The sequence below is a fragment of the Oryzias latipes genome, chromosome 10, assembly GCF_002234675.1.
Source record: "Oryzias latipes chromosome 10, ASM223467v1".
Classification (NCBI taxonomy): domain Eukaryota; kingdom Metazoa; phylum Chordata; class Actinopteri; order Beloniformes; family Adrianichthyidae; genus Oryzias; species Oryzias latipes.
In genome coordinates this window covers 4,643,975-4,668,885 of record NC_019868.2, presented here as the reverse complement: position 1 = coordinate 4,668,885, position 24,911 = coordinate 4,643,975, and the positions used below count along the sequence as shown (strand labels likewise).

The window sequence follows — 24,911 nt, the reverse complement described above, 5'->3', positions numbered from 1 at the left end:
AGGCAGCTGAAGTGAGTTAAGTAAGGTTTTTATTGGCATTTTTGGAGAAGACCAGAAGTTTTACAACAGACTTAATAATTCAGTTCTAGAGGGAAAAGCAAAAGTGTCATTCAGCTCCAACTGCTGCCAGTAGGGGGCAGCAAACTCTTAATCACCATAGAAACAAAAGAAAACCCGACAGTTTTTAAAGAAACATCCAGGGCTCATCAATCATTCAGAAACAGAGGAAGAGGCCAAAGTTACAGCTTTTCCATCCGCCTGCTAAAAGGGGAGGAGTTGAGGCGTTTCCACGGCGACCAACACCAGTCAGCTGACCGCCTGCGCCTGAACTAACCGCAGAGGGAGGGGGGAAGGTGGGGGGCTACAGCCTCCAGATCCTAAAAAAACATTTTTCCAAAGGATTTGTGATTCATACAGGTCTGAAAATATCGATGACAAAACTGAGCGTGTGCAGATCTACACGTTTCCATGACAGACAGGGATGATGGAAGGAGAGACGCTCAACCACCAGGGGGCGCTCGGAGCCCACTGGTCCTGCTCACCACAGCAGTTTGGATCAGGCTTGCCTTTTAGAACCCTGCACACACACAGAAGAGAGAGAGCAGCCCTTAAAAAACTGCAAATACTAGCCTGGGGGCGGGGCTTCCTTCACACCCACACAAATAGAGGACAGTGACATAACCACATCAGCCTTCACATGCACACACGTGGACGGCTAGGTGTGAGCCTGAGAGCAGTCCTGGTCCACCTTTAGAGGATCTGGATCAGTGGGTCATCTAAGTCCAGAAGAGGAGGGAGGAAGACCATCTTGTTTGAGAAGCTGCTGAACCTTTGATGGCGTTTCTTTTTATGATGGTACTTTAGGAGCTCAGATCTGATGGTGGATGGTTTGGTTAAATATTTACTGTAACCCTTGTGCTATCCTAGGCACTTTAACATTGGGAGTTGGGTCATCTAGACCCACTAGACAGTGCTCTGAACCTTTTTTCTTCAATGATTTGTGATCTTCACTGGTGTCCATGGATTACATGAAATCTTTCCACCTTTATCCACCTTTGTCATGGTAGGGAGAACACGTCAATGGAAGGGTGGGGTCATCTAAGATAACACAAGGGTTAACAGAGCCACCTGGAGCTTTCTGACACTTTATTTTGGAAATCCGAGGATTCCCTAAACAGCTTCCTGTCCCTCACAAACACTCCCGAATCCTAAGTGTTAACATCTTTGTGTATCTCGTCGGCCACTCTCCGTGACCACGGAACACACGGGGTTCTGCCCGGTCCCTCTTCATCTGGACTGAACAGATCTGTGTGTTTGGGTCGAGTAGCGCTGGGCTACTCAGAGTCCACTGGTCCGTCTGCAGTGAGTCTGTGTTGGCACAGAAAATTATGTTTATCAAGCGGAATATTTCCATTGCCTCTGTCCGTCTGCGTCTCATGTCCTTCTTTACGCTTTACGCAGGAGTTACATCTCCAGTCCCTCAACGTATCCATTTTTGAAGGTCAAAAAGTGCCATTGGGCGGCCATGGTGCAATGGTAGGGCGTTTCACTTCTGATTGGAACATTGCAGGTTTGATTCCCGCCTTGCACGCCCATGTGTCAAAATGTCCTTGGGCAAGACACTGAACCCCACCTCGCCGCTGGTGGAAGGTTTCGCGCCAGTGTTCAGCAGCGGAGCCGCCACCAGTGTGTGAATGTGTGTGTGACGGTAAAGCGTGTTGGGCAGAAAGGTAAGGTAGCAAAGCGCTATAGAAGTATACGCCATTTGCCATTGTACTTCCAAATTAAAAATAAATCTACATCTAGGGGAACGTGACCACGCAGGTAACACCAGCGGCCATTTTCACCGTGGACGACAGACGTTTAATTTTGGAAGTACAAAAACACGACATCACACATTGCTCAGACTACAGTTGTGTTCTGCTGTACTTTAGGGCAGTCAAGTCAAATGCAGACTTCCACTGGGAAGATGGAGGGGGGGGTCAGGCGCTGAGCACAAGTGACACTGTGAGCGCATTCAGTTTGTGTTGCTCAGTTAGGGAGAACAGTAAAAAAAAAAAAAAAAAAAGGTTTCCTCTAAAATAACAGTGACTGGTTCTTTTATTAACCCACTCTGGGGGCTCTGAGGGTCTGAACGGGGCGTTAACGTGCCCGCGCCTTAACATCCGCTGCGCCTTTTGTATGTGTCAAAGACTGAAAAATCCCCCGTAACTGGGACCGCGCCCTAAACCTGGTGCGCCCTAAACCTGGTGCGCCCTATGGTCGTGAAAATATGGGTATATGATATAAGCTTGAAATGTACAGCGTTGATCTAATTAATTAAAAAAATGTCTACCCCATCACTGATCCGGTTCAGAGAGTCTAAAACTACAGAAGAGGGCCAGATTTCTGATGACACGATTGGAACATCCCTAGCTTTCAGAGATGGTAGGGATTCAGTTCAAGTCTTTAATCCCAGTTTTGTTTCCGTTTGTGTGTTTCAAAAGAAAAACTTCAGAAAAAAATCATTTTTTTTAATTTAATTTGCTATTAAGAAAAACCTTTCAGGTGGCATACGCCACCTGAAAGGTTTTTCTTAATAGCAAATTAAATTTAAAAAAAAAAATGTTTTCTTTATTTTTTGCTTAATAAACATGCCAACGTATGCAGCAGCAATGCAAACATCTACTTTTCCCAGGACTCAGTTTAAGGGTTCAGTTTGAAACCAACAAGTGTGGCAACTCTACAATATATAACTGTGTGTATTTTTACCTCTGTCAATATTTAATAATCCTAATTTCATAGTATATTATGAATATATATAGTACCCCGCTTCTCAGTGGAAACCACTCCACGCCTAAGCTAGACCTTCCTTTCACGTGCACACACAAACGCACGTGCATGAAGCGAAGTCAAGTGTTGGCTGTCAGCATTCCCAGAGCCACCATGTCGGAGCAGAGCAGGCGCTGTTCACCCGCTGTTCTCCGGCCTGACACCTGGGCGTCACAGAGAAAGCAGAGCAGCAGCTCTCCAGCTCACATAGCAGGAGTTCATGACAGAGCAGCAGCTGGTTAACACAAGCAGTCAGAAAGCCCATAGTCCAGCTCCAACACAGGAACACAGTCAGCAAAGTTAGTAGTCAAATTCCCCAAGGACGTCTTTGCTTCTGCAGGACAGACCAATTGTAGCTTGTTTGGACGCTGGTGTCCCTGTTTTCAGGGCGTCTCATCGCTCCAGCAGGACCAATTCTCAGAATTTGGGTTGGATCAGCCTTTTATGGGCACTGGTATATGGGTTCCAGGATGAACGCGGTCTCGTCTGGATCAGTGCTGCACAGCCCCCCCCCTCCCCGTGGCTCTCTGGGCTCTGGCACGCCTGGCTCTGCAGGACTACTGCAGATCAGGTGTTCTGAAGGAGGGAAACCACGGAGGGGGGTGTCCTGAGGACCGGGATCGGGGCAGTCTGATCCAGACGAAGACGGGATGCAATTGGTGTCTGTAAACGTCACTTGGCTGTTTGCTACTAACCTTTCATGTTAGGCTTGGATTTGTCAGTTTGCTTGCCTGTGGGGGTTTGTGCCTGCTGCCCCTGGCCCCCCGAGGAGGCACCCTGCTGGGCGGCTTTCTGCTTCAGCATGGTCCAATCGAACGTGTAGTCATACTGGTGGTTTAGGGTCCTGTAACACAGATACCGCCATCGTCATCATCGGCAGGGTCGACACAAACACACACACAGAGCCTTCCACCCCCAAACAGAAGCCATACTGCTCGTTCATTAAAACCCTCAAGCAAGAAGTTCAGCAAATCGGAAGAGCCAGCACTTCAAGAGCGTCTTTAAGGACAGAATCTGTTAGATGGAAACTCCATGAAGTCAGGAAAGGAAATGAGCTCCTGAAAGAGGTAAGGGGAAAGAATCGGGGGGATAAAGAGAGACATGCAGCATGAGGTGCGGTCAGGAAGCAGAGCAGGTCAACAGCAGCTGACTGGCTGGCTGGACTCTGACTCTGCTGTTTCTCTGTTTGGAGCTCTAGGGGCTCCCTCCGGGATCATCCCCGTGCGTGAGTGCAGAGCCCATCCTGGTTTCTGCAGACAGGAATTACCTGAACAGAATGCGGAACAGCTGACGCAGGTACATGTAGTCTGGAGCCTCTTCAAAGCGCAGGCCACGGCAGTAGTTCAGGTACATGGCAAACTCTGCTGGGAAGCCCTGCACACATTCACGGCTGACTGTGAGTCAGAAGTCCTGCGTTTCTCTGGACTCAAGTCACAAAATACATGGTTCCACTTTCAAGTTTAACAACAGCCTCAGCAAAGATGATCAGCAGAAGCTTAGAAACCACAAGCTATGCTGAGAAGAGACTGTCAAAGTCTCTTTTTACACGATTTCCTGTTTACCACACAGCTTGCAGTGACACTACCATGAAAAAGTCCAAACTAGAGGCAGTCCTACGTAGAATCAACTGACTGCTGACTCATCACTGGAAACCCAGCTGGATTCAAAACTCTGCAAAAGCTAAGTAAAGGTTTACACCATTCTCAACAAAACAGTGTCTACATTTCTGTCATCACATGCTAAGAAATAAATGTGACTTTCCTTTGCTGGAAAAGGACTAAATCTGTCATTTGAAAAAAACCTCTGCTTTATTCGATAGGAATCATTTGTCTCCGACTACACTGTGACATGGATGTGTTGAACACATGCTCACTGTACACTGTTACAAAAGTATATGTTGACTGTGGCAAAAGCTGCTATGTTAAGGTGGACCACAGCCAAAGTCCAGGTGGAACCATCGGACAACAAAAGCCATTACCTTACAAAGGACCTCTACAGGGGTGGACATTTTCTTTTCCGAAATCTTCTCATACTTCTGTTTCTTTGTGGCAGCCTGACAGACAGAAGCAGAAGAACATCATGACTAAAAGCATGCTGCAATGTTTTCAGGTTCATACCAACCCAAGGATAGGTTTCTGCCGCCATCGGGTCCACAGCATCTCACTTCCATGGGGGCTCACTGACAACGTTTTGGTCTTCAGGGATACGAGTGGCTACATGTGTCTACAAAAACCCTTCTTTTAAACCAGACAGAGGAGTCAGATACATACCTTAAGCCCTTGCCATGGCAGGCTGGTTCTGTTGAAGTACATCAGCACGTAGCCGAGCGACTCCATGTCGTCACGGCGACTGGAGGACAAGCACAAATGATAATCGTTGAGGAGCAGAGCAGGACAGAGACCTGAAACCTCACGCTGGTCTAGATCTTTTCAAAGGGAGTGCTTTTGTTTAGGAACAAACCTCTGTTCGATGCCCAGATGTGCGTTGATGGAGGCGTAGCGAGCAGTGCCCGTCAGGTTCTTGTCTTCTCTGTAGGGGATGTGTTGTCGGGTCCTGTTGTCTCTGTACTTCTTTGCCAAACCAAAGTCGATAAGGAAGAGCTGACAACGAAAAAAAAACACAAGAGGGGGAAGGAGGTTGAACCAGGGCAGATAATACCAACAAATCCAGTGATTTAATTTGCTGTTCCTTTCCTGTTCACAATAAAAAGCAGTTTTATGGCTGTGTTATTAGTGGGGGGACTGACAGCAGCAGAACACCTGAACACAATGACACAGAACCCCACCAAGATCCAACATCCTGCATGAGACACCTGCTCTAACCATAAGGGACCAGACTTACACCTGCATTTACTAATGCGACATCCTCGTACTAGTGTCCTCCAACTAGAGAAACACCTGCACTCTCTAAAGTCACACCTGCACTTACTAACCACATCTACACTCACCAGAATAACAACCAAAGTTAATTGAGCTACAAGGATAAGACATTTTTCAACTTTGGATCAGTGACTTATGGTGTATTCAGATTGAGAAAACCATTTGGACCAGACCTAGTCCACTTAATGTGGTCCAGATCGAGTCCTGAACCGTCCATTTGGTCTGTATTCAAACTGCTGTCAAGGGGACTTTCCTGTTCCAGATTAAAGCTCGTAAACAAAACCACGTGACTAAAGATCTCTTCACTCATTGGTCAGGAATTATGAAGGCGGATTAAAGCAACTACAGAGAAATTATGAAGTCCTGCATTTTTAGTTCATTCAAACTTTAAACTGTATTTTGATGACAAGTTTTGAACTTGTGTATCAACGCCAGGCTCAACACATTTTTGGTCCAGTGTAGGTACCATAACCGTACGGTCTGGAACTTCTGTTCGGGGTCCTGGGACTAACGCTGACGTCACATTATGTGATTGGCTGTGTGTTGGTCGGATGACGTGTCAGATAGTGATTGCTCTGGACAAATTACGATACTACCATTGACGAAAATATTATGAAATGGTAAATGGTAAATGGCGTATACTTATATAGCGCTTTCTACTTTCTTACGAAGGCCCAAAGCGCTTTACAGTCACAGGCCCATTCACCCATGCACACACACATTCACACACTGATGGCGGCTCTGCTGCCGAACACTGGCGCCAACCTCCCACCAGAGGCAAAATGGGGTTCAGTGTCTTGCCCAAGGACACTTCAACACATGGGCGTGCAAGGCGGGAATCGAACCTGCAATCTTACGATCATGGGTCGACCGCCCTACCGCTGCACCATGGCCGCCCATGGTGCAGCTCTGTTGTCAACAAACAGAGCTCCGACAGAGCGAGATTTTCTTCTAAACGTGCCTTTATTATTGTTGCGATTATTATTGAACGCATGTTCGCTTGTAGTTTTTTTTAATCCGTCCGCCCAGTGCTTCATTACTGGCAGAACGGACCCGGACGGAAGAACAACATTTATCCGTGCTGACAACATTTTCAGTCATTGTTGTGGTGTTATGGCATAGTTTTTAAGAGAATTTTGTTAAGGAACCACAAGGTAGCTTTTAGGATGACATCACAGCAGTGTCTGTCGGGCACATGACGTGTAACAAGACACAGAAACATACAGAGCGTTTTTTGAGGTGTTAATATAAACGTTTTAACTAATGAACAGTTGGACCCTTTTTTTTGTTTGATAACACAACAATCGTTTCTTTACATTTGTCCGTGGCTCATCTGTTGCTGCATTCCTCTTTGGTTTACGTCGGCTTCAGTGGCCGTTTTGGTTCAGTTTCTCCGCTCTGGGAACAGATTGTATTCAGACTGAGGAACCTCAGAGCAGACTGAAGCTCAGTCCAATTGGAAACGAACCAAGACCACCTCAAAAATGGGTCAGAGCAGTTCCTGGTCCCAGACCAGGAGGTGCTTGGGTGTATTCAGACCGAAAATTTGCTCCGGCCATTCAGGGGAAACACTCTGGTTCACTTTAAGAGAACCAAATGTGTCTTTAAACACCCTTAGAGGTGCACACAAGCACACACAGATCAGCTCATTTAAGTTTCCTAATGCATAAATCATAGTGTTAACTAAAGCAATTTTATATTGTGTCATTTAAAAGTGTTCAAATCCTGGTGTATGCCAATAATATGCAATGCTTTTTTAGAATGATCAAGTACAAATTATATATAGCTCTTTGGAGCTTTATTCAGGCTGGTTTAACTTATTTCTAAAGTTTGCATTTTCATTTTTGTAGCTAATTTTGCATTTCTGCAGGTTTAACAGCTGCAAGCATTTGCACTTCTGTTTATCATGGGTTTAGTTTAATAGTTTTTACTTTTCTTAAAATGTATCAGTCTTAACATTTATGGTCCTAACTTTTACATACAATATTATCTTTACAGTTAAATGAACACAATCAGAAGCTGGGGATTTATTTGATTTTACTGAGGGGGCATGACAATGTTTAGAAAGTTTCGTTGTGCAGCCCTAACTAGGAGTTGGGTTAGACCAGCGGCTTTCAACCATCAGTCTGTTGATGGAAACCATTCAAGACAACTGGTTGCATTTCAACAGAAAAGGCCATTTTTCTAATAAGTCGACAGCTTGTTTACATGATGCAATATTGTCTTGCAAGAGGAACAGGTGGAACAGTTTCCTTGGGAATGCATTAAACTGGGACTTGGACTAGTAGCGGCCTCAGAGAAAGGGCATCTTGTAATCCAAAAACAGACTTGTAACATACCAGGAAGACTGAAATAAAAGCTGAGGAGGCAAATCTAAAATGTGCTTGTTAATTATATATAATAAACGCAGCTGTTAGGAAGACTGATCTTTATGGTACCGCTGTACAAATAAAGTTGCAAGGTACAATATGGGAATCCTTTAGGATTCACAATTTTGCAGTAACAATTGCAGTAACCATAAACAGAATGTATTACAACCTCCACAAGTGACAAAGAACAATCTCTAAAACGCTACACAAACATGCAGTCATGTTTTTATTTAACAGAACATTTCAGTACCTCACTGATTTTATGTTGGGATCGCACAAATTCTCTCAAAATCAACCATTGTGCTTCTAATTTTGGCCAATCGTTCTGATTTTAAATATGTTTGACCAAACAGTCAAGCTCAAACATTCACCACAATGGTCTAACCCAGGGGTGGGCAACTATTTCAACTCATGGGCCACGTTGGGTTCTAAAATTCGATAGAAGGGCCGGACCAGGAGCAGATGCTTGGAGTGAGAATGATATAACATGGAATGTAGATGAAAAAATTTATATCGAAAACTATATTCTAAAACAGAATATTCTAGAGTTTTTAGTTTAAAACTTTTGTTCCCATTTTAGATCTCTCTTTTATTGTGAAGCCCTTTGGTACCTTCAAGGAGATTTATAGTGCAGTATGAATAAAGTTTAATTCATTCATGATCCTTTTAATAAAATGAATAACATTATTTATGAAATTAAACAATGACCAAATAACACTAAGATTTTCAAAGACAAAAATTCAGGAAAAATATACTGATACATTTAAAAAAAAAAAAAAAACAGAAAACAAATAGTGGATCCTCTCCCATCATAATCCTAATAAAGACTTTGAGGGCAGCGTCACGCGTCTCACAGTTTGCGCAGCTGCACTGTGTCCTGCGTGTCTTTTTCTCATCCAGTAATAATGAAAAAGCTCATTTCTCTGCCTTCTGCTGCAGCTACGCATATTTCTGAGTTTCCTTTCCACCAGAACAGAGATCCCTCGTTTATTTCAGGAGTTACATTCTAAAAATAACCGTGATCTGTGAAATCCACGGAGAATGATTACAGACGTTTATGGCAGTAAAACTCCTCACTGCCCAAATAAACTTTTCTCAGACAGACTGAGAAAAGTCTCGTTTAAATTCTTAAACCTTTATGGAAATTAGTTCCATGATCTTAAAATGAAAACAAAGATCTGATCGATCACAGATTTCTGTAGATCTGAGAACTCCGCGTTTCTGTACAGGAGACACGGCTCAGAGGAGATTGACTGACAAGGTCTCCAGCCAATCAGGACACAGAACAGGGTGCACTGTTTAAAAAAAGCAGCATAAACACTCTAAAAGAATTAGCTAAACCGGGAAAGATGAACTGCAACGTAGAAAGGGAAGACTGTCCTGTTATGTTTGACAGAGATTTTGAGGGTTTCAGGTCACATTTTGATCGAGTGGTCAGATTAAAATAAATAAAAAATACAAAAACACAAGTCTCTGATATTGTTCAGTGGGCCGGACCAAACATGGGGACGGGCCGGATCCAGCCCACCCCCATGTTTGGTCCATCCCTGGTCTAACCAATCAATTGCGCCCTTTCTACATTGTACTTGTTGCATCCCCACCTTCTTGTGATGCCATGCAGACATGTGCGATAAAGTTAGTGCCTTCAAAAAACTGTTGGCCAATATTCTTCATGAAGGGGTTGAACAGTTCTGTTCTTCTACACATTGTGTTGGAGCACAGACAAGTTGAGGATTGATGAGACCATTTTAAAAGCCAAACACGGGCAAAACAACAAAAAAATAGAGGGGGCCGTCACATCCGAAGTCATTTCAACTATTAAGAGACAAACTAAGTAAAAAATACATTTTTGTTGCCAACCAGCCACTGCATTTTTTAATTTAATCTAACGTTTTTAATAAGTGTCTACGGCAGGGGTCGGGAACCTATGGCTCGCGAGCCATATATGGCTCTTTTGATGGTCACATGTGGCTCGCAGACAAATCTTTAATTATACTTTTGTTTATCATTAGTCCAGTCCTTCTCGGGCGCGATGCGATGCCAGAGGCGCGCAGTAGTAGCGGTGCTTGGAGAGAAAAATCTGCGCCAGCGCTATAAGTTTACAATTATCTATAATTTCACAGAGTTTGTACCAACTGGAAACCTGTGAATTGACGTGCCTAAAACTGCGCGCTCCCGTCTCTGAGAAAGAGCGCGCAGTTGCGGGGACGGGATGTGTGAGGGAGAAAGCAGGGGGGTGGGGCTGAGGTGTTGTGGGGACAGGCAGCAGGTGAATCGCGCAGGGATTGTAAAAACGTAAAACCCGCTGCCCGTCACTCACTGCGGCGTGTGAGTGTGTGTTTGGCTCCCCGTCTGCATGTGAGCAGTCTTTGTCACATCTACAGAACATTCAGACCTACGATCACGTTTAAAGTCTCAACGCCTGCATGAAGCAGAAACTCACCACGGATCAACCAGACTAGACCATCAGCAAAACTACCACGAGAAATACTCATCATTTATTAGCAATAGCATAACAATGTTATTAAAAATAATCCACAGACTTATTGTACTTTAATAATGTTGAAATTACATCAAATGCTCACATTCACTTGTATATTTAGTTTTAAACATATTGTCGCGGACTGAGTTTAAATTGGCTGTTGGGCCGCGTTAAAAGTTCTGGAGTTCATTGACCGCATCAAGCAGAGATCTGATTGGCTCTCAGTTCTGTCGCTCAGCCTGTTGTTAGGTAGTTTGGACCAATGGGGTTCAGCTATGGGCCGAATAAGGGAAATGGGAGGGCTGGAGCGGGAGCAGGTGAATATAAAGTTGGTAGAAGCGCTCTCTCTCGTCTCGTGTCGACAGAAGAGATTCAGGAGTTGCTGAATTAATTTTACGGCGTTTGTTGTGGTCTACAGTAACCAGAATAAAGAACCTTAAAAGAGGTTAAGTCTCCGTGCCTCAGTGTGGGACAGGGACGCTACATTATTGTATGGCTCTTTCGAAATTACATTTAAAAATATGTGGCGTTTATGGCTCTCTTGGCCAAAAAGGTTCCCGACCCCTGGTCTACGGGTATGTGTATGGGTTTACCACTAGTTGGTTTGAAAAAAGACAAAAAAGACAGAGAGAATTCATGTTATTTACGTGAAATTAATATCACCTACATATAATATCGCATATGTTATCAAATATAACGGACATGTTTCTTTTTAATGACGAACTGTGTCATCTTAATTGAGGACTTTTTGACAAATATATGTAAACAAGGAGTAAATGTACAATTAATACAATTAATACAGTGTATTCAAATGATTTTATTAGACTGATTAGCAGAGCTGGATATTGCGATAACGATAAATTTGCGGTATATTGTGCAGGCCTAGATCAAATATATTTTTATTTAAACACAAAAACAAAATTCAGAGTGCCTACTTTTTTCCACATTTAGACTCAGTTTTACCTTTAATATGACATTAATGCTGTTAACTTTTGAATGTCTAATGTTGCTTTTACGCAGACATGAAAAAGTTAGCTTTGGTTTTAAAATAAATCACAGTTTATAAGGAATTCCATCAATTTTTTGCATTTTTCTGGAGTTCCGTAAATTGCACTTCGAAAAACTGAGGAAATATCAAGTTGAACGTCCTTAAACCTTTATCTGAAAATTAAAAACATCACGTTTGAGAAAAGCTGCCACAAATCACAAGGAAAGCCCAAAACGTACCGGACAGAACTGACAATTTAATATCTACAATAACCCATAAACACCACTAAATATTTCCTGTAATTGCAAATCAGCCCTGAACAACAGGAGGAATTTTGGAGAGTTCCTCCTCACAAAATAAGGGGTCCGTTGTTCTGTGGGCTTCAGGTCCCTCCAACCCCCCTCACTGTGCTGTGGGGGCTTTCAGCAGTACCTTCATTATTTCTGTTGCTACAGTCATTCAGTTCTCCTGACAGCTTACCAGACTGCACAGAACAACACTACAGTGATGTGTATTGTGTAGTACACAATGTGCTCCACATTTGACACTCTTATTAATGCTATTTTGAAATGCCGAAATGAAAATAACAAATAAAGACGTACTCTGTCTGATAGTTCAAAGTCTTCTCAATACATTAATCTTGATCCTACAGATCCTGCACATTGAAAAAAAAAATCTACTTTTTTTTCCCTTACTATAAAAAACAAATATCTCCAATGTGGGATGTATTCTTATTTTATCTCAACTGTTGTTAAAGCCATCCTGTTAATGACTATGCCTGTATAGTTGCTTCTGTTCACACCATACTTGTGGCTGGCATGTTTTTAAGGAGCAGGGCAGCTTCAACCAAAGCTTCCTATCAAATGGAATGGACTGCAGGTTGGCTGACTCCTGGGAACTTTTAGCCAGTAGGCTCGTATACACCTTCACCGCGAATGCTGACATGTGTATTAAATGTTCATATTTAGGGAGATTACTTTTCTATTGTTGTGACTTAAATGGAGATCCTATACTTTACTTGTGTCCAATTAATGTAGATATCCAAATGATTATGCAAGAAAAGGCAAAACCAAAACAATGAAGGGGGTTAAAACAACAAAAAAAGATCTAGGTCTTACTTTGAACTCCAGAACAGGAGTGGGCATTTTCAGGCCACAAGTGCCAATGTCTCTATAAGTTATCTAGACATTCATGCCCTGCCCACTGCTGAATACTTTGAATGGGCATGTCCAGCTAATCAGAGAATGCAAGGACAGTTTATTAAAGCATTTAGGCATATGGCTCTTGTTCCACACCAACACTCTGAACCTATAGTTAGCTTGAAAAACCAGTGACCACAGGATCACTACCCTTTGCATAATCCCAACCTTTGATCCAGCATCCTCAGCCTCTGCAGAAATATGCAATGTACACTTTCTGTTCTGCTAAAATCCAGACCAGAACTTCTTCATGCACACGTGTGATGCAACAGAAACCAAGACTAACCATTACAGAACAACCAATCAACAGACTATACCAGACACCTGCAGGGGGAAAAGAAAACCCTGGTTTACCAATACTGTGGGGCAGACAGCGAAAAACAAACAGACTGGAATAGAAGCAGGGATAGAGGGAAACAGACAACCAAGAAGCAGTAAAACAGATAAAATAGACATGAAACAGACATCTGCTCAGAGACCTGTCAGGAAACAGCTGCAGCTTGTGTCAAAAATCGGACTCAGGATCAACCAGGATCCTAACCGAATTACCAGTAACTCTGATTAGGATTCTGGAGGTCTGGTCTGATGCAGTGTCTGTGTAAATGTGAATAACAGCCAAACACCTCCCACCCCCCCAAACATAGACAGACCCAGTGTCGTGGCTTTGAGGTGTCAGACTAGTCATAGTAGATCTTTAAGGACTTCAGAACTTCTTTTGACGAAAGCTGCATTGACCCATGTGCCCCCCCGCATTAGCCCTCGCCCCCATGGGAATCATGTGACCACTCGCTGACAGGCTGCTCGCTCTGCTCATGGGGTGATACTGCTGCGAGGAGGCTAACTGGGATGGAACAGCTTTAGCCTCAACGCTGGGCTAATATTAGTCAAGGCTCCCTGCATGTTGGTGCCACACTGACGGACTGACTGTGTGTGATGGTGCCAAAGGACAGACTGAGTTCAGACCAGTGTGATTGGGTATGACTGCAAAGCGAGGATGCTGCTGGTGTTGTGGTTAAGGTCACACCTGGTTTAATCCTGAGAAAGGTGGGTCCTGAGAAGAGCTAACAGCCACGCCTCTTTTCCTCTTCCCCACTGCCGAGTCTGAACACTGGGGCACACAGTAGAGGGGCAGGGTCAACATTACATAGCCTCTGTCCACCTGGAGTCAACATTGATATGAGCACAACAGGGTTTCTGCTTCCTGCACGGTTCTGGCTCAGCTGGGCTGTGTTATACAGATATGATCCTTGTGCTCATTTTTCCAGAAGAAAACGGGGCTGCAGGGGCTGCCAGGGCCCCGGTTTCATCAGGACAGAACCAAAAGATCATCCCTGTATGACCTGTAAGAGGAGCTGACAGAGAATCATGCCTGACAGAGACAAAAAGCAGTTGTCAGGAGAGCTGGAGGCATCACAGGTACAAAGGCTGGTCTTCCACAAAAACCTGTTCAGGCTGGGTTCTCCTCCAGGTCTTTAGTTTAAAAGGCCTTCTAGGGTTGACCAGAAGTCCCATGACACTACTAAAGGCCAATCCACACTAGGAGCCATGACAACTAGATCCTTCTAAATGAGGAGGGGCTTTGGCTGTATCTCGGCCCTCAAACGAGCAGAACCACCGACGGTGTGAACGACTTGATGGTTGGATCAGAACCATAAAAGCTGTCAGCCAAGTAATGTTGAACCACATGAGCCACAGGAGCAGCCCAATCAGGCAGCTGTCCACACTTACACCCACAACTGTTTCTGGTGCTGATGATCATCCTTCAAGATAATCAGAACATCAGTCTGATGGTGCAAAGTCCGGTTTTTTAAGGACTACATGAAGTCTATGTGGACACAGGCAGTCGCTCAGGTCACAGGACCTGATTTCTAAGACGACGTATATTTTGCCACATATGATGTATGCCCCATTTATCCATCAAAGGTCCATGTTAATGTGAAATGAATATGCAAACAACAGCTTTGGTCAGCCAATCAGAAAACAGATCATGGAGATGTCAGCAAGGGAAACAGCAGGTTTGAGTGTGAGGTTGAGGCGCTGCTGATAGAGAAGGAAGAACGGAAAAAAGGTTAAGAGATTCTCAGCTCATATTTCACAGGAAAACCAGCTGAGATGCAGCAGCAGCATCTAACAACCTCGGATCTACAGCAGGAACATCTGTAGGAACCAAAGAGTCAGACTGAATTGTTTTTTACACATGTGGGACATAAAAGAATGTCTTCACAGCTGCTCTTTACAGCGCGTCCTCTGGAACAACGTCCATCACATTTACAGCTTTGAGCTCATTGATGGAGGTATAACTATAACAGATTATAACAGACAGCAAGTTCTATAACCATCAGATCAGCAATAACGCATAAAGAGGAGACAAAAATGAACGTATCTGTCTGGAAGTCATGTCTGAGACGTTATATAATGTTTTGTTCTTGACCATCAAATATCTGATTCTACTGTGCAGACTTTAACAGATGCACCTTTATCCAGGTTCTCTCTATAAATACGAATGTTTGCATTTATTTTGAATTATGTTCTGGATATAACCTTTTCTGCGACTCATGACTGGGTGTGTCCATAGGTTCCCACATGCAGCTGAACAGGAAGAAGCAGGGCTGTTCAAGTTTAATGCAGTTGGGTTCCATCAGACTCATTAGGATGCAGTAGAGGCGAGTGGAGCTGTGGTACATGCCGATGCAATCAGGCTAACACACCTCAAGTTAGCTTGATCTGAATCAAGGTAGACTCTGCTGCTCAAAGAAAAGTGAAACATCTGGGACGTTTTTTAAGTCAGGGGAGCTGCAGCTGAAAACACAATGCTAACACATGAAGGTGTCAGACAAGACACCTGTCCAGGTAATCCTCTGTTAGTTTATAGACAGAGGCCCAGCAAAGGCTCGGACTCTAAGGTCCTCACAGAAACGTCTTCATGTGCAGGAGCATGACTCTTGAGAGGTGCCACCTTAAAGCTGCTTTGTGGGATCCTCAGCAGATACATTCGGGCAACTTATCGGACATTTAGATGACCAGAAGGTTCTGATTCCAGGCTCAGTCCTCTACTGTCTAAAGCGTGGCGGCCTGGGTCCGGTCCTCACAGAAACAGAACCGATCAGTCCCAGCCATCCCTGCTAGTTACTGGGATCAGGTCTGATGAATCAGCAAGATCATGAGCGCCTGTTACAATACAGCAGCTGTGGTGGGCCAGGCCTGGTTCAGACTGATATCAATGCAACTTTTGGTTATAACAAAGGCTCCATCAGAGAACCAGTATAGCCTGGGATTGGACCTCCCTCTGTCTTCTAAGATAGGGGACACACTGAGGGGTCCTAATGACCAGCTGCTGTCCTTACAGATGCCAGCAGCGCTGCTGTTACAGGTCTTTCTTTATGAAACAAGTCACTGACGTCTGTCACTCACACCCTCCTGTGGGGGGGCAGCTCAACACCTACAGCTCCGGGATGGTGGGGGCGTTCAGAGGAACTCACCTTGTTACAGTGACGCCCGATGCCCATGAGGAAGTTGTCTGGTTTGATGTCTCTGTGGATGAAGTTCTTTGTGTGCACATATTCAATTCTGCTGATCATCTGAGGAGGAGGATGAACAGGCGTGGTTACACACGGCACAACACACCAAAACGTTCACAGGGGTGGGGGTGGGGGCACACCTGGTCTGCCAGCATGAGAACTGTCTTCATGGTGAAGCGGCGAGAGCAGAAGTTGAAAAGGTCCTCCAGACTGGGTCCCAGCAGATCCATGACTAGAACATTGTAGTCCTTCTCCTGACCGTACCACCTGGAGACAACAAACCACCATCAACACCACATTTGGAACAAATCTCAACTGTCCCCCACACATAAACTCAAGGGCAAACTCCTGGACTCAAACCAGAGTTCCCCATCAGTAAACGCAAATAAGAGGAATCTGTTTTTACATGTGATGTGCAAGCATAATAATTAAGAGTTAAAAGAATTATAATTAGATAAACTCCAAAAGGACTCAGACCAAACTTGCAGATCAGAAAGTTGGATTAAAACAAGGATTTTAAACAGCATGACTTGAGTTTCAATCAGGTGTCTTTGATCTGGTGCACATCTGTCCAACATCTACCTGAACTGAACCCCGACTATAGCATTGCAGCTGCCATCCCAGCAGACGTTGGGATGGAGAGATGACTGCGGACACTGTCCCATTTATGTCATATCAGAATAATGTCACAGAGGTTTTAGGTCAAAACTGCCCTTTCAAGCAGACAGATGGAGAGATCTGCATGTTTACAAGAAGCTGCAGGTCTTAGTGCAGACCAAAACTAGACCTGCAAGGTAGAGGCTCCGCTTCCAGCTGCTTGCTGGAAGCACAATATCATTCATGTTTTAATCATTTGCACAAAACCGTTCATTTCAAATATAAACTCATTTATTAAAATCAGAAAGGTAACCACACACAAGTCTCAGATCCTATAAAGTCTAAAAAGCTGTGTTTCCATTAAACATATGCGCAAAACTTTACCAAAATCCAAGAAATTTCTTTAAAAAAAATTGCAATCACTCCGTTTTTATTCAATTTTAATTATGCAAATAAATACCAACTCCAGCAATAAGTCACAAGTCGATAAGTCAACATGGTGGCTGACTTTTCTGCCACAGCACCAGCACTTGTTACCTTCTATCAGAGGAGACATTAGCGTCTTATTGTGGCCATGGATCAATAAGCTCCTTAAACAAGGGGAGTGGCTATGGAGGAGGCCATTTAGAGAAATCATGGTTGGTGATTTAACAGAGGAGCTGTGGATCCAACAATTCTGCATGATACGCTCAACCTTTGATGAGCTGTGTGATGCCAAGGCAGCCAGTTCCTACCAACAAGAGCACTGCAATCGCCATCTACAAACTGGCTACTTGTGCAGAGTTGTTGGTCACATGGCTCATTTAATGACTGCAGTTTTTCGTGAAATAAGTCAATTTCGATACATCTCAAAAACCACCTCCTCCAAGCACAAACTCTTTTCAAAAAAGAGGGAGATTTTTTTTTTTTTTTTACACAAAATAGTAAAGTGATAAAGCCACATGTATTATTAAAAATCCAATTTGCACAATTCTGTATTCAGTAGAAAAAGCTATAGTAGGCTATACTTGAAAGTAAGAATGATCTTCAGAAGATCCTGACTACAGAATTTCTTGATGGGTTTCTGTGAATTTCTATAAAAGAATAACTGAGATTTTCCTGAATATTATCTCACCAACCATCATTCTTTGGACAATTTGCCCCTAACGGCTAAAGAAGAACCCAGAAAAGCTCCACCCTTCATCACTTTGTTCACACGCTTTTAGTGTAATGGTGCAGCCCCAACAGATGATTGCTGACCTCTTGCTAAAAACATTGACGGACTTAAGCTCCTTTGTGCCACCTTAAAGAGAGCATCACTGTGCAGTACAGTCTGCTGTAGGTTAACCTTGGTGTTCATCTTCCTCCTCTACCTTCTCTCCACGATGGAAACGGGTTTTAACATGCTGCTGCACCTCCTAAAACAAAACCACAATCCTCAAAAGTTCACACCCAGTAGGAAAAGATTGATTACGCACCATGTACTTAAGACATTCACCAGTTCTCTGCCCTGAAATACCCAGCTAGTTTAAAGTAATCCGAGTATTTGTGCAGATTCCAAGACTGACTGGTTTGGAAACCTAAGCTATAGATGTTGAGGAGTGAGAGAACACTACCATGTGGTATAACTGAGCTGAGTATCGCCTGGTCAGACAGTACAGTTGACTTTCCAAAACTTCCTGAACGACACATTGATGATCTTAATAATCTTTGACAATATTATTCATCATCCATGTGACACATATAGAGAAATAGTAGATTATAGGCCTGCACAATTAATCGCAAATGTATCGTTATCGCGATTTCAAGCTGTGCAAACCCCATATCGCAAAAGTCGATAAGCCTTAAATGTGCTAAAACAATCTTTTGGCAACTTGAACTATTTAATGAATTGAATAAATCCCTTTATCCATTGAACCAATCAGATGGAGCCCTTCAAGTTGTTGACCAATTGGAGCTTTTATGTTAGATGTTGCCCTCCTAATTTGACAAGGGTCGTTTGGAGAATAATTTAAGGGATTTTGACTCTTATTTAAATTAAAATTTTGCAGCGAGATGGAAATGTTTTTGTTGTGTTTGCTATTTGTTCATTTATTGCGAGTTATATCGTCATCGCAAAACTGATCACTAATATCGCGAGTTTTTCTCATATCGTGCAGCCCTAGTAGATCACATTATCTGAGAAACTTTAATTACATTTTTCAAGTTATTTCTTTCTCCAGAATTATTTTCTAAACCATTAACGGAAACAAAATGTGGCATCAACTCATCATATCACTGCACATTTTTTAACAAAGTTCCACAATACTAAATTATTCAGTTAATTATACTACTACTGAACTTGCCCCATGTCAAGCTAGCCATCTACCAGCCCACTAACTAAAGGATTTCTTAAGGAATCAAAACTTTGTGTAGAATGCAAACTATTCTCTCGATACTCAATAGTACCAAGTGCAATTGGGTTGTTGCTGAAAAAGTATTTAACCTGACAGCAGCTCTATCAGACACATAAACTGCTCGGTTTGTCACCAGCTGATGGTGTAGGCATCCATCTGCAGTTAACTGACCACTAAACTCCTTAGAAATCTGTAGCATTATGTGCTCTTGTTAGATCAAATGCATTGAAATATAGGTTAAATGCGTCTAAGTGATGTAGATAATACTCGCCACCAACAGAAGTACAGAGCATTATAAAAGTCATGTGTTGTAGCCACACAGAGGCACAGATGGGAAAAATGAATTTAGCTCCCGGTATGGTCTAAAAAGCAGAGCTGGATATCCTCATGAAGACAATCTTCAGTAAAACACAAAGCTGCATTAAACTCCGTCCATCTCATTAGCAAGGCATCTCACATTCCCTGTTCTGAAAGCTGCTTCTTCCCATCTTTTTCTCTGTTTTGTTCTAGCGCTACACCATGTCTTCTTTTCAACTCTTCTGGGATTTTGGGTCTCAGAAATGTCCACTCCCTGCTCTCACTTTTAAGCCAATCCTGTGTTGCCATTGTTGTGCATCACTAAAGGTGGGAAATTAAGAACAAAACTACACAAGTACAAGTGTTCAAAGAGGAACAAAAACCTGAAAAAAGAGCAGCGTCCACAACAAGAAATGAAAGTGCAGAATTGTAAAGGAGGACAAATATTATGATCCAACATCCAGAAATGAATCAAAGAGAAAAGCTACTTCTTTAAGGGTGGGGGTTTTGCAAAGGGGGTCCTATTTGAGATGATGAATTGCTAAAGGTTCATTCACACAGCTAGATATTCAACTACTGTCATTAAATGTTAATGTACTCTTTAAAATTACAGTATAGCTACAATTATAAATTTATATTTGAAAAAAATTTCTTTTGTGACAAACTATGTCCCAAAATTCCTCAGACTTTCATTTTTGTATGCCATGAAAAAAAATATAAGCAGTCAGAAAAAAAAATGCTAAGAAACCAGAACATTGTTAAAATTCATTTTGAAACAAGTAGTTTAAAACAAAAGATACAAAGTTAGGTTTCAACTTTACAACGATTACAAAGAACTGCATAAATGTTATGGATCAAAATTTTGGATTGAAAAAGTGTAGCAGCCATTAGAAGTTTTTGGACAACCTCTGCAGTCTAGAATGAGACTGAATTAAAAGTTTGTTGTACCCATTCAGATATCAGAGCCAACAAAGCTAGGTGTGTAACGATTAATCAACTTCATTGATATTCCTGCGATCCAACCAGATCAATGCGTCTGAGGGAATTAACAGATATCATTACATAGTAGTTTCAAAATGAAAAAACAAAACAATGATATCAATATTGCAAAATACCATTTGGATTGAGGCACAGTAGATTAGTAGAAGCAGGGCTCTAGTTAAGGTTTGATGCACCTACCTCTTTGACCACATTGCATTTAATTCAGCAGTTTTACACAATCGATTTGCTTTTTAATCCCCGTTATTATCGGCTTTGAGGACTTCAAAACGATTAACCTACTGTTAAATATAAAAGTTTTCTGATTAGTACAGCTAATATATATATAACTATAAAGGTTATTATATATATGGATATGGTTAACTTTGAAAGGCTTAAGAAAAACATGATATAGGCCCTTAAAATCAAAAACATGGTTCAAAGACCCAAAACTACAAAAAACGTTCTCCTTCTCATAAGTTGAGCACGCAGCGCATGAAGCAGGGCGGGCACTTTGCCATTAAGCAGCACTATGATGTCATCACTCCCTCAATGGGCATGTTTCTGACTCCTAAACTTAAAGGAAACTTAGGATATGAATATTACTAATGATATTATAACTGAGTCTTTTGTACAGTCTTTTCCTTTCTTTTTCCCCACAGAAAGTCCTGGCCACCAGTACAACAATAGATTATTTTTTTAGGCGCACTCTAGAGCCCTGTCAAGTCATCATCACAGTTCAATGTGTGGAAACACTTTGAATTTAGCAAAGTCATGTGACCATCCAGTGTCTAGAATGTTCTAAGAATGTTCCCTTTGGATTCTGTGGATGTGGAAAAACATCAGTGGACTGAACTTTAGGAAACTAACATGAATGGATTTGACATTCATTCTAGTTTACTTGTTTGTTTGGACACATTTCATTTACACTGGATGATCTGGAAGAAATTCAAGAATCTGGAAAACTTCACTGTTCAGTAGCAGCTATTTCTCTCCAAGTCACACTGGTGGAAGTTTTGGCTAAAGAAAAATCAGACCAACTAAAGCTATTAGGTCAGTGAATTGGATTGAATCGAATTGTTAAAAATGAATCGATAATGACTATGAAATGTAGCGCCAACCACAAATTAGGATTTGAATAAAATCGTTAAAATAAGTTGTTACATCCCTACATTCAGCATTAAACATGTAAAGCCTTTTTTGTGTCTCTGACATGAAATCAAAATGCAAAGTCTTAAACAACAAATTACCAAGTCTATATGGAAATAAAGATAAATTTGATAGGGAGGGTGGGCAAACTTTGAACCAGAGGAGTGAGTAATAAAGAAGGGCTGACGGACCGGTGATTCACACTCAGGTGTTCAGAGGCTCTCACAGCAGCCGCAGACTGATCAGGGCGTGGCAGCAAGACAGACAGGTTCAACAGGCTGTAACCTGGCTGAGAGCTGACTGCACCACCCTAATGCTGCAACAGGTTCCAGGAACTGAGCAGCTTACAATCCTCCCACATCAAGGGAAAAAAACAGAAACCGAGAAAAGGTTTCTACCTTAAGAGAAACTCGACATGTCCAAAAACACCCCAATGTGAATACCTGGATCTTTTTATCTGGTATGATCCAACTCACCCAAAAAAAAAAAAAAAAAAAAAAAAAGAAATAAAATAAATAAAGGCATTAAAAAATTAGCATTAAAAATCACCCAGTTCCAAGAACTTCAAAACGTATCAATTCACGCATCAGGAAAGGGTGTCTTCCACGGCAAGTCTCTGTTTGCGTCAAACAAAACTCATCTGAGTGTTTTCAATCATCAGGGACCTCCATCCTAAAGGCCTTTACACACGGAGTGTTTGTAGCTCAGGTGGATCATGCTAGGCTTGCACAATAAATCACTAATTTATCATAGGTTGGATATCAGCCTGTGTGATACTTGTATTGCAAAAGATAAAACAACCTCATGGCAGCTTTAAGTAACTAATCAAGTAGAGGCCTCTACACATCTGTCTAATGTAATGGACCCCTTTACGTGTTAGATGCCTGCCTTCTATGCAGACGAGGGTCGTTTGGAGTATAATTTCAGTTATGTTGACAGTGAAATGAAAATGTGTTGGTTGTTTTTATGTTTTGCTATCTGTTTACGGGACGAGTCGCATTGTCATCGCAGCATTGATCACTAGCACTGATCACTAGCATTGCACATCCCGAGTGTTCCTCATTGTTTAGTCTCAGAAATATAATTAACCTTAATGCAAAAATTCCATCCAATTGGTCAACAACGTGAAGGATTGCTAAGGGCTCCATCTGATTGGTCGGATGCATAAAGGGATTTATTGAATTCATTAAATAGTTCTAGTTGCCATAAGAATGTTTTAGCACATTTAAGGTTGACCATTTATTGTGATTTTCGCCAACTTTTGCGATATGGATATTGCACAGCTTGAAATCGCGATAACGATAAATTTGCAATCAATTGTGCAGGCCTACATTAGCTAAACTCTTTTCCCGGTTTAGCAGAGCTTCCCCCTCTCCATTTCTGGGATATTCAGACCAAAGTTGTATATAAACGTTTTTGATGTTTGGTTTTTATTATGGACCTCCAGTGGATAAACAAGAACGTCCCACGTGCATTTCTGTACGTGCACGTGCTCACTATCAGAAACAGGTCATGTGCCACGTTAATGCAGGCGGGCCCCGGTGTAAACCCACGTATTTTACAGAAGCCCCAGAGCCCTTCATCATCCTCATCCACCAACAGGAATCAGACCGCTCCTTTCAGCCACTCCTTTTTGCTACTTCCTTGAGACCATGGAGATATGTTCCACCCAGATTTGATATAAACCTGCAAATACCAAATGCTGCACTTCCCAAAATGACCACTGCTGTCAAAATTAAGATCTGTTGACTCCCACATAACAGAAAAAACTGATTGTTTACAGTCTGGACTATTGGTCATTTTGATTTTAGATGCTCAAAATGAGACATTATTATTGGAAAGTCTTCCATTAACAACTGGGAACAATAAACAGAACTCTCACTAAACCATGTAGGTGAGAATGAGTGACGTCATCAGAAGTTATAATTCTAGAGTATTAATCATGTCCATAGTTAGACCTAACTACTATCCACATAGTCATCCTCACACTGCTTCACTCTTCCCGGTCGTACATCTCCCAAAGAAACGGAGCTCGACCACATTTCTTTGAAACCGGCTTAGAACCTGAAGTTGAACCGGTCCCTGTTTTCTGTAGCGCAGCACGACGACGCTTAACTGCGAGGGAGCTGGCGTCACGCGCTGCTACCGTGAGTTCGATCGAAGCTTCGCCGCCATTTTCTCTCAGGGAGCGAGCACAACAAAGAGGGCGGCCATTTGCAGACAGGAGCATGCACGCTCCCGTAGCGGGCCTGCTCGTGCCCGCTCCGCTCCTGACAGCAGATTACGGCGACTTTAGGCTGATTACGCGGCCTGGGAGCCGCGGGCAGGCCCCGGATCAGTCCTACCTGATGTGCGGGATGCCCACGCCGCCCTGCAGGATCTTGTAGAGTTTGCTTTCGTACAGGAGCTGCGGATGTCGGGCCTTCTGGGACTCCAGCTTTACGGCCACCTCCTGAGAGCACAAAAACACAACATTAACACGCGCACACGCAGCCCGATGAGGCCCGGTGTTCCATCAGGAACTAAAACCGCAGCAGAGAACTCCCAGCACCAAACAGAACCACCTTGAGTGACTCACCTCCCCATTGGTTATGTTGATAGCCAAGTAGATGTCCCCGAAAGAGCCGGAACCGATCTTCCGGACCAGCTTGTACTTTCCCCCGACGATGAACTCGGCCTTGGAGCCGCTGCTGCTCGCCATGATATCCAACACTTAACAACACCAAATTAGCCCGAAAATGAGGCGTGCCAGTTGGACACAGAGACGTGTTGGTCCGGATATTGTCGGAGTTCTGCTGGTCGGGCTCCGACTTAAACAAAAAAGACAAAACCTGATCTTCTGGGAAGGTTCCGCTCAATCATGCGCTGTTGACCTCGGGTTCTTTATGCTTGGTTTAGATCCAGACCAAAACACGGGCCCTGTGACGGTACAACTCGACGTTAATCCGAACCAAAGCCGACCGAACCGCGGGCCTTCGACAACAACAACTGCCGTCGATCCGCCGCTAGCATCGAGCTAACGGCTTCACACGGACCAGGGCTCACACAGGCTCCAACCTCCTCCCTCCCCGGGGGCAAGCGCGATAACCGGGCCGCTGCTAAGGCGGTGGTGGTATTCGGACCGTCCTTCTGGACTTGTTTAGTCTTTTTTTCGAGGTCTGGACCGTCCGCACAAAGCGCCGCCCGCTCACTGCGCCATCTTGTCTTCTCGACCTGCCTCAGCTGGTTTCCGCTGGAGGCTCCGGAGCCTTCAGGGGCCCTCGGAAATC

The 24,911-nt window shown here is 43.1% G+C and overlaps 1 protein-coding gene across 4 annotated transcripts; it reads right to left on the bottom strand.

The window, feature by feature from the left end:
- Nucleotides 1-12: 12 nt before the first annotated feature.
- Nucleotides 13-24,907, bottom strand: csnk1a1 (casein kinase 1 alpha 1). Of its 4 annotated transcripts, none has more exons than XM_011473174.3 (11): nucleotides 24,221-24,907; nucleotides 23,988-24,094; nucleotides 16,387-16,513; nucleotides 16,208-16,306; nucleotides 13,753-13,836; nucleotides 5,272-5,411; nucleotides 5,082-5,160; nucleotides 4,790-4,864; nucleotides 4,079-4,185; nucleotides 3,507-3,655; nucleotides 13-577 (listed from the first exon to the last, which is right to left on the bottom strand). In XM_011473174.3, the coding sequence occupies exons 1-11, from the start codon at nucleotides 24,341-24,343 to the stop codon at nucleotides 570-572; spliced, it is 1,098 nt and encodes a 365-aa protein (XP_011471476.1). In that variant the 5' UTR covers nucleotides 24,344-24,907; the 3' UTR covers nucleotides 13-569. The 4 variants fall into 4 exon arrangements, with proteins under 4 accessions (XP_011471476.1, XP_004086555.1, XP_011471477.1 ...); XM_004086507.4 differs by having other exon boundaries at nucleotides 3,543-3,655; XM_011473175.1 differs by lacking the exon at nucleotides 13,753-13,836.
- Nucleotides 24,908-24,911: the final 4 nt, after the last annotated feature.

What these genes read in the sequence shown, in the direction of transcription:
- csnk1a1 (XM_011473174.3), bottom strand. Translation starts at nt 24,343, where the DNA reads ATGGCGAGCAGCAGCGGCTCCAAGGCCGAGTTCATCGTCGGGGGAAAG. An exon ending in GTGGGCATCCCGCACATCAG is followed by an intron (nt 16,514 to 23,987) that starts GTAGGACTGATC and finishes TGTTGTCTCCAG; the next exon opens with GTGGTACGGTCAGGAGAAGG. An exon ending in TCGGGCGTCACTGTAACAAG is followed by an intron (nt 13,837 to 16,207) that starts GTGAGTTCCTCT and finishes TGTGTGCCCCAG; the next exon opens with TGTTCAGACTCGGCAGTGGG.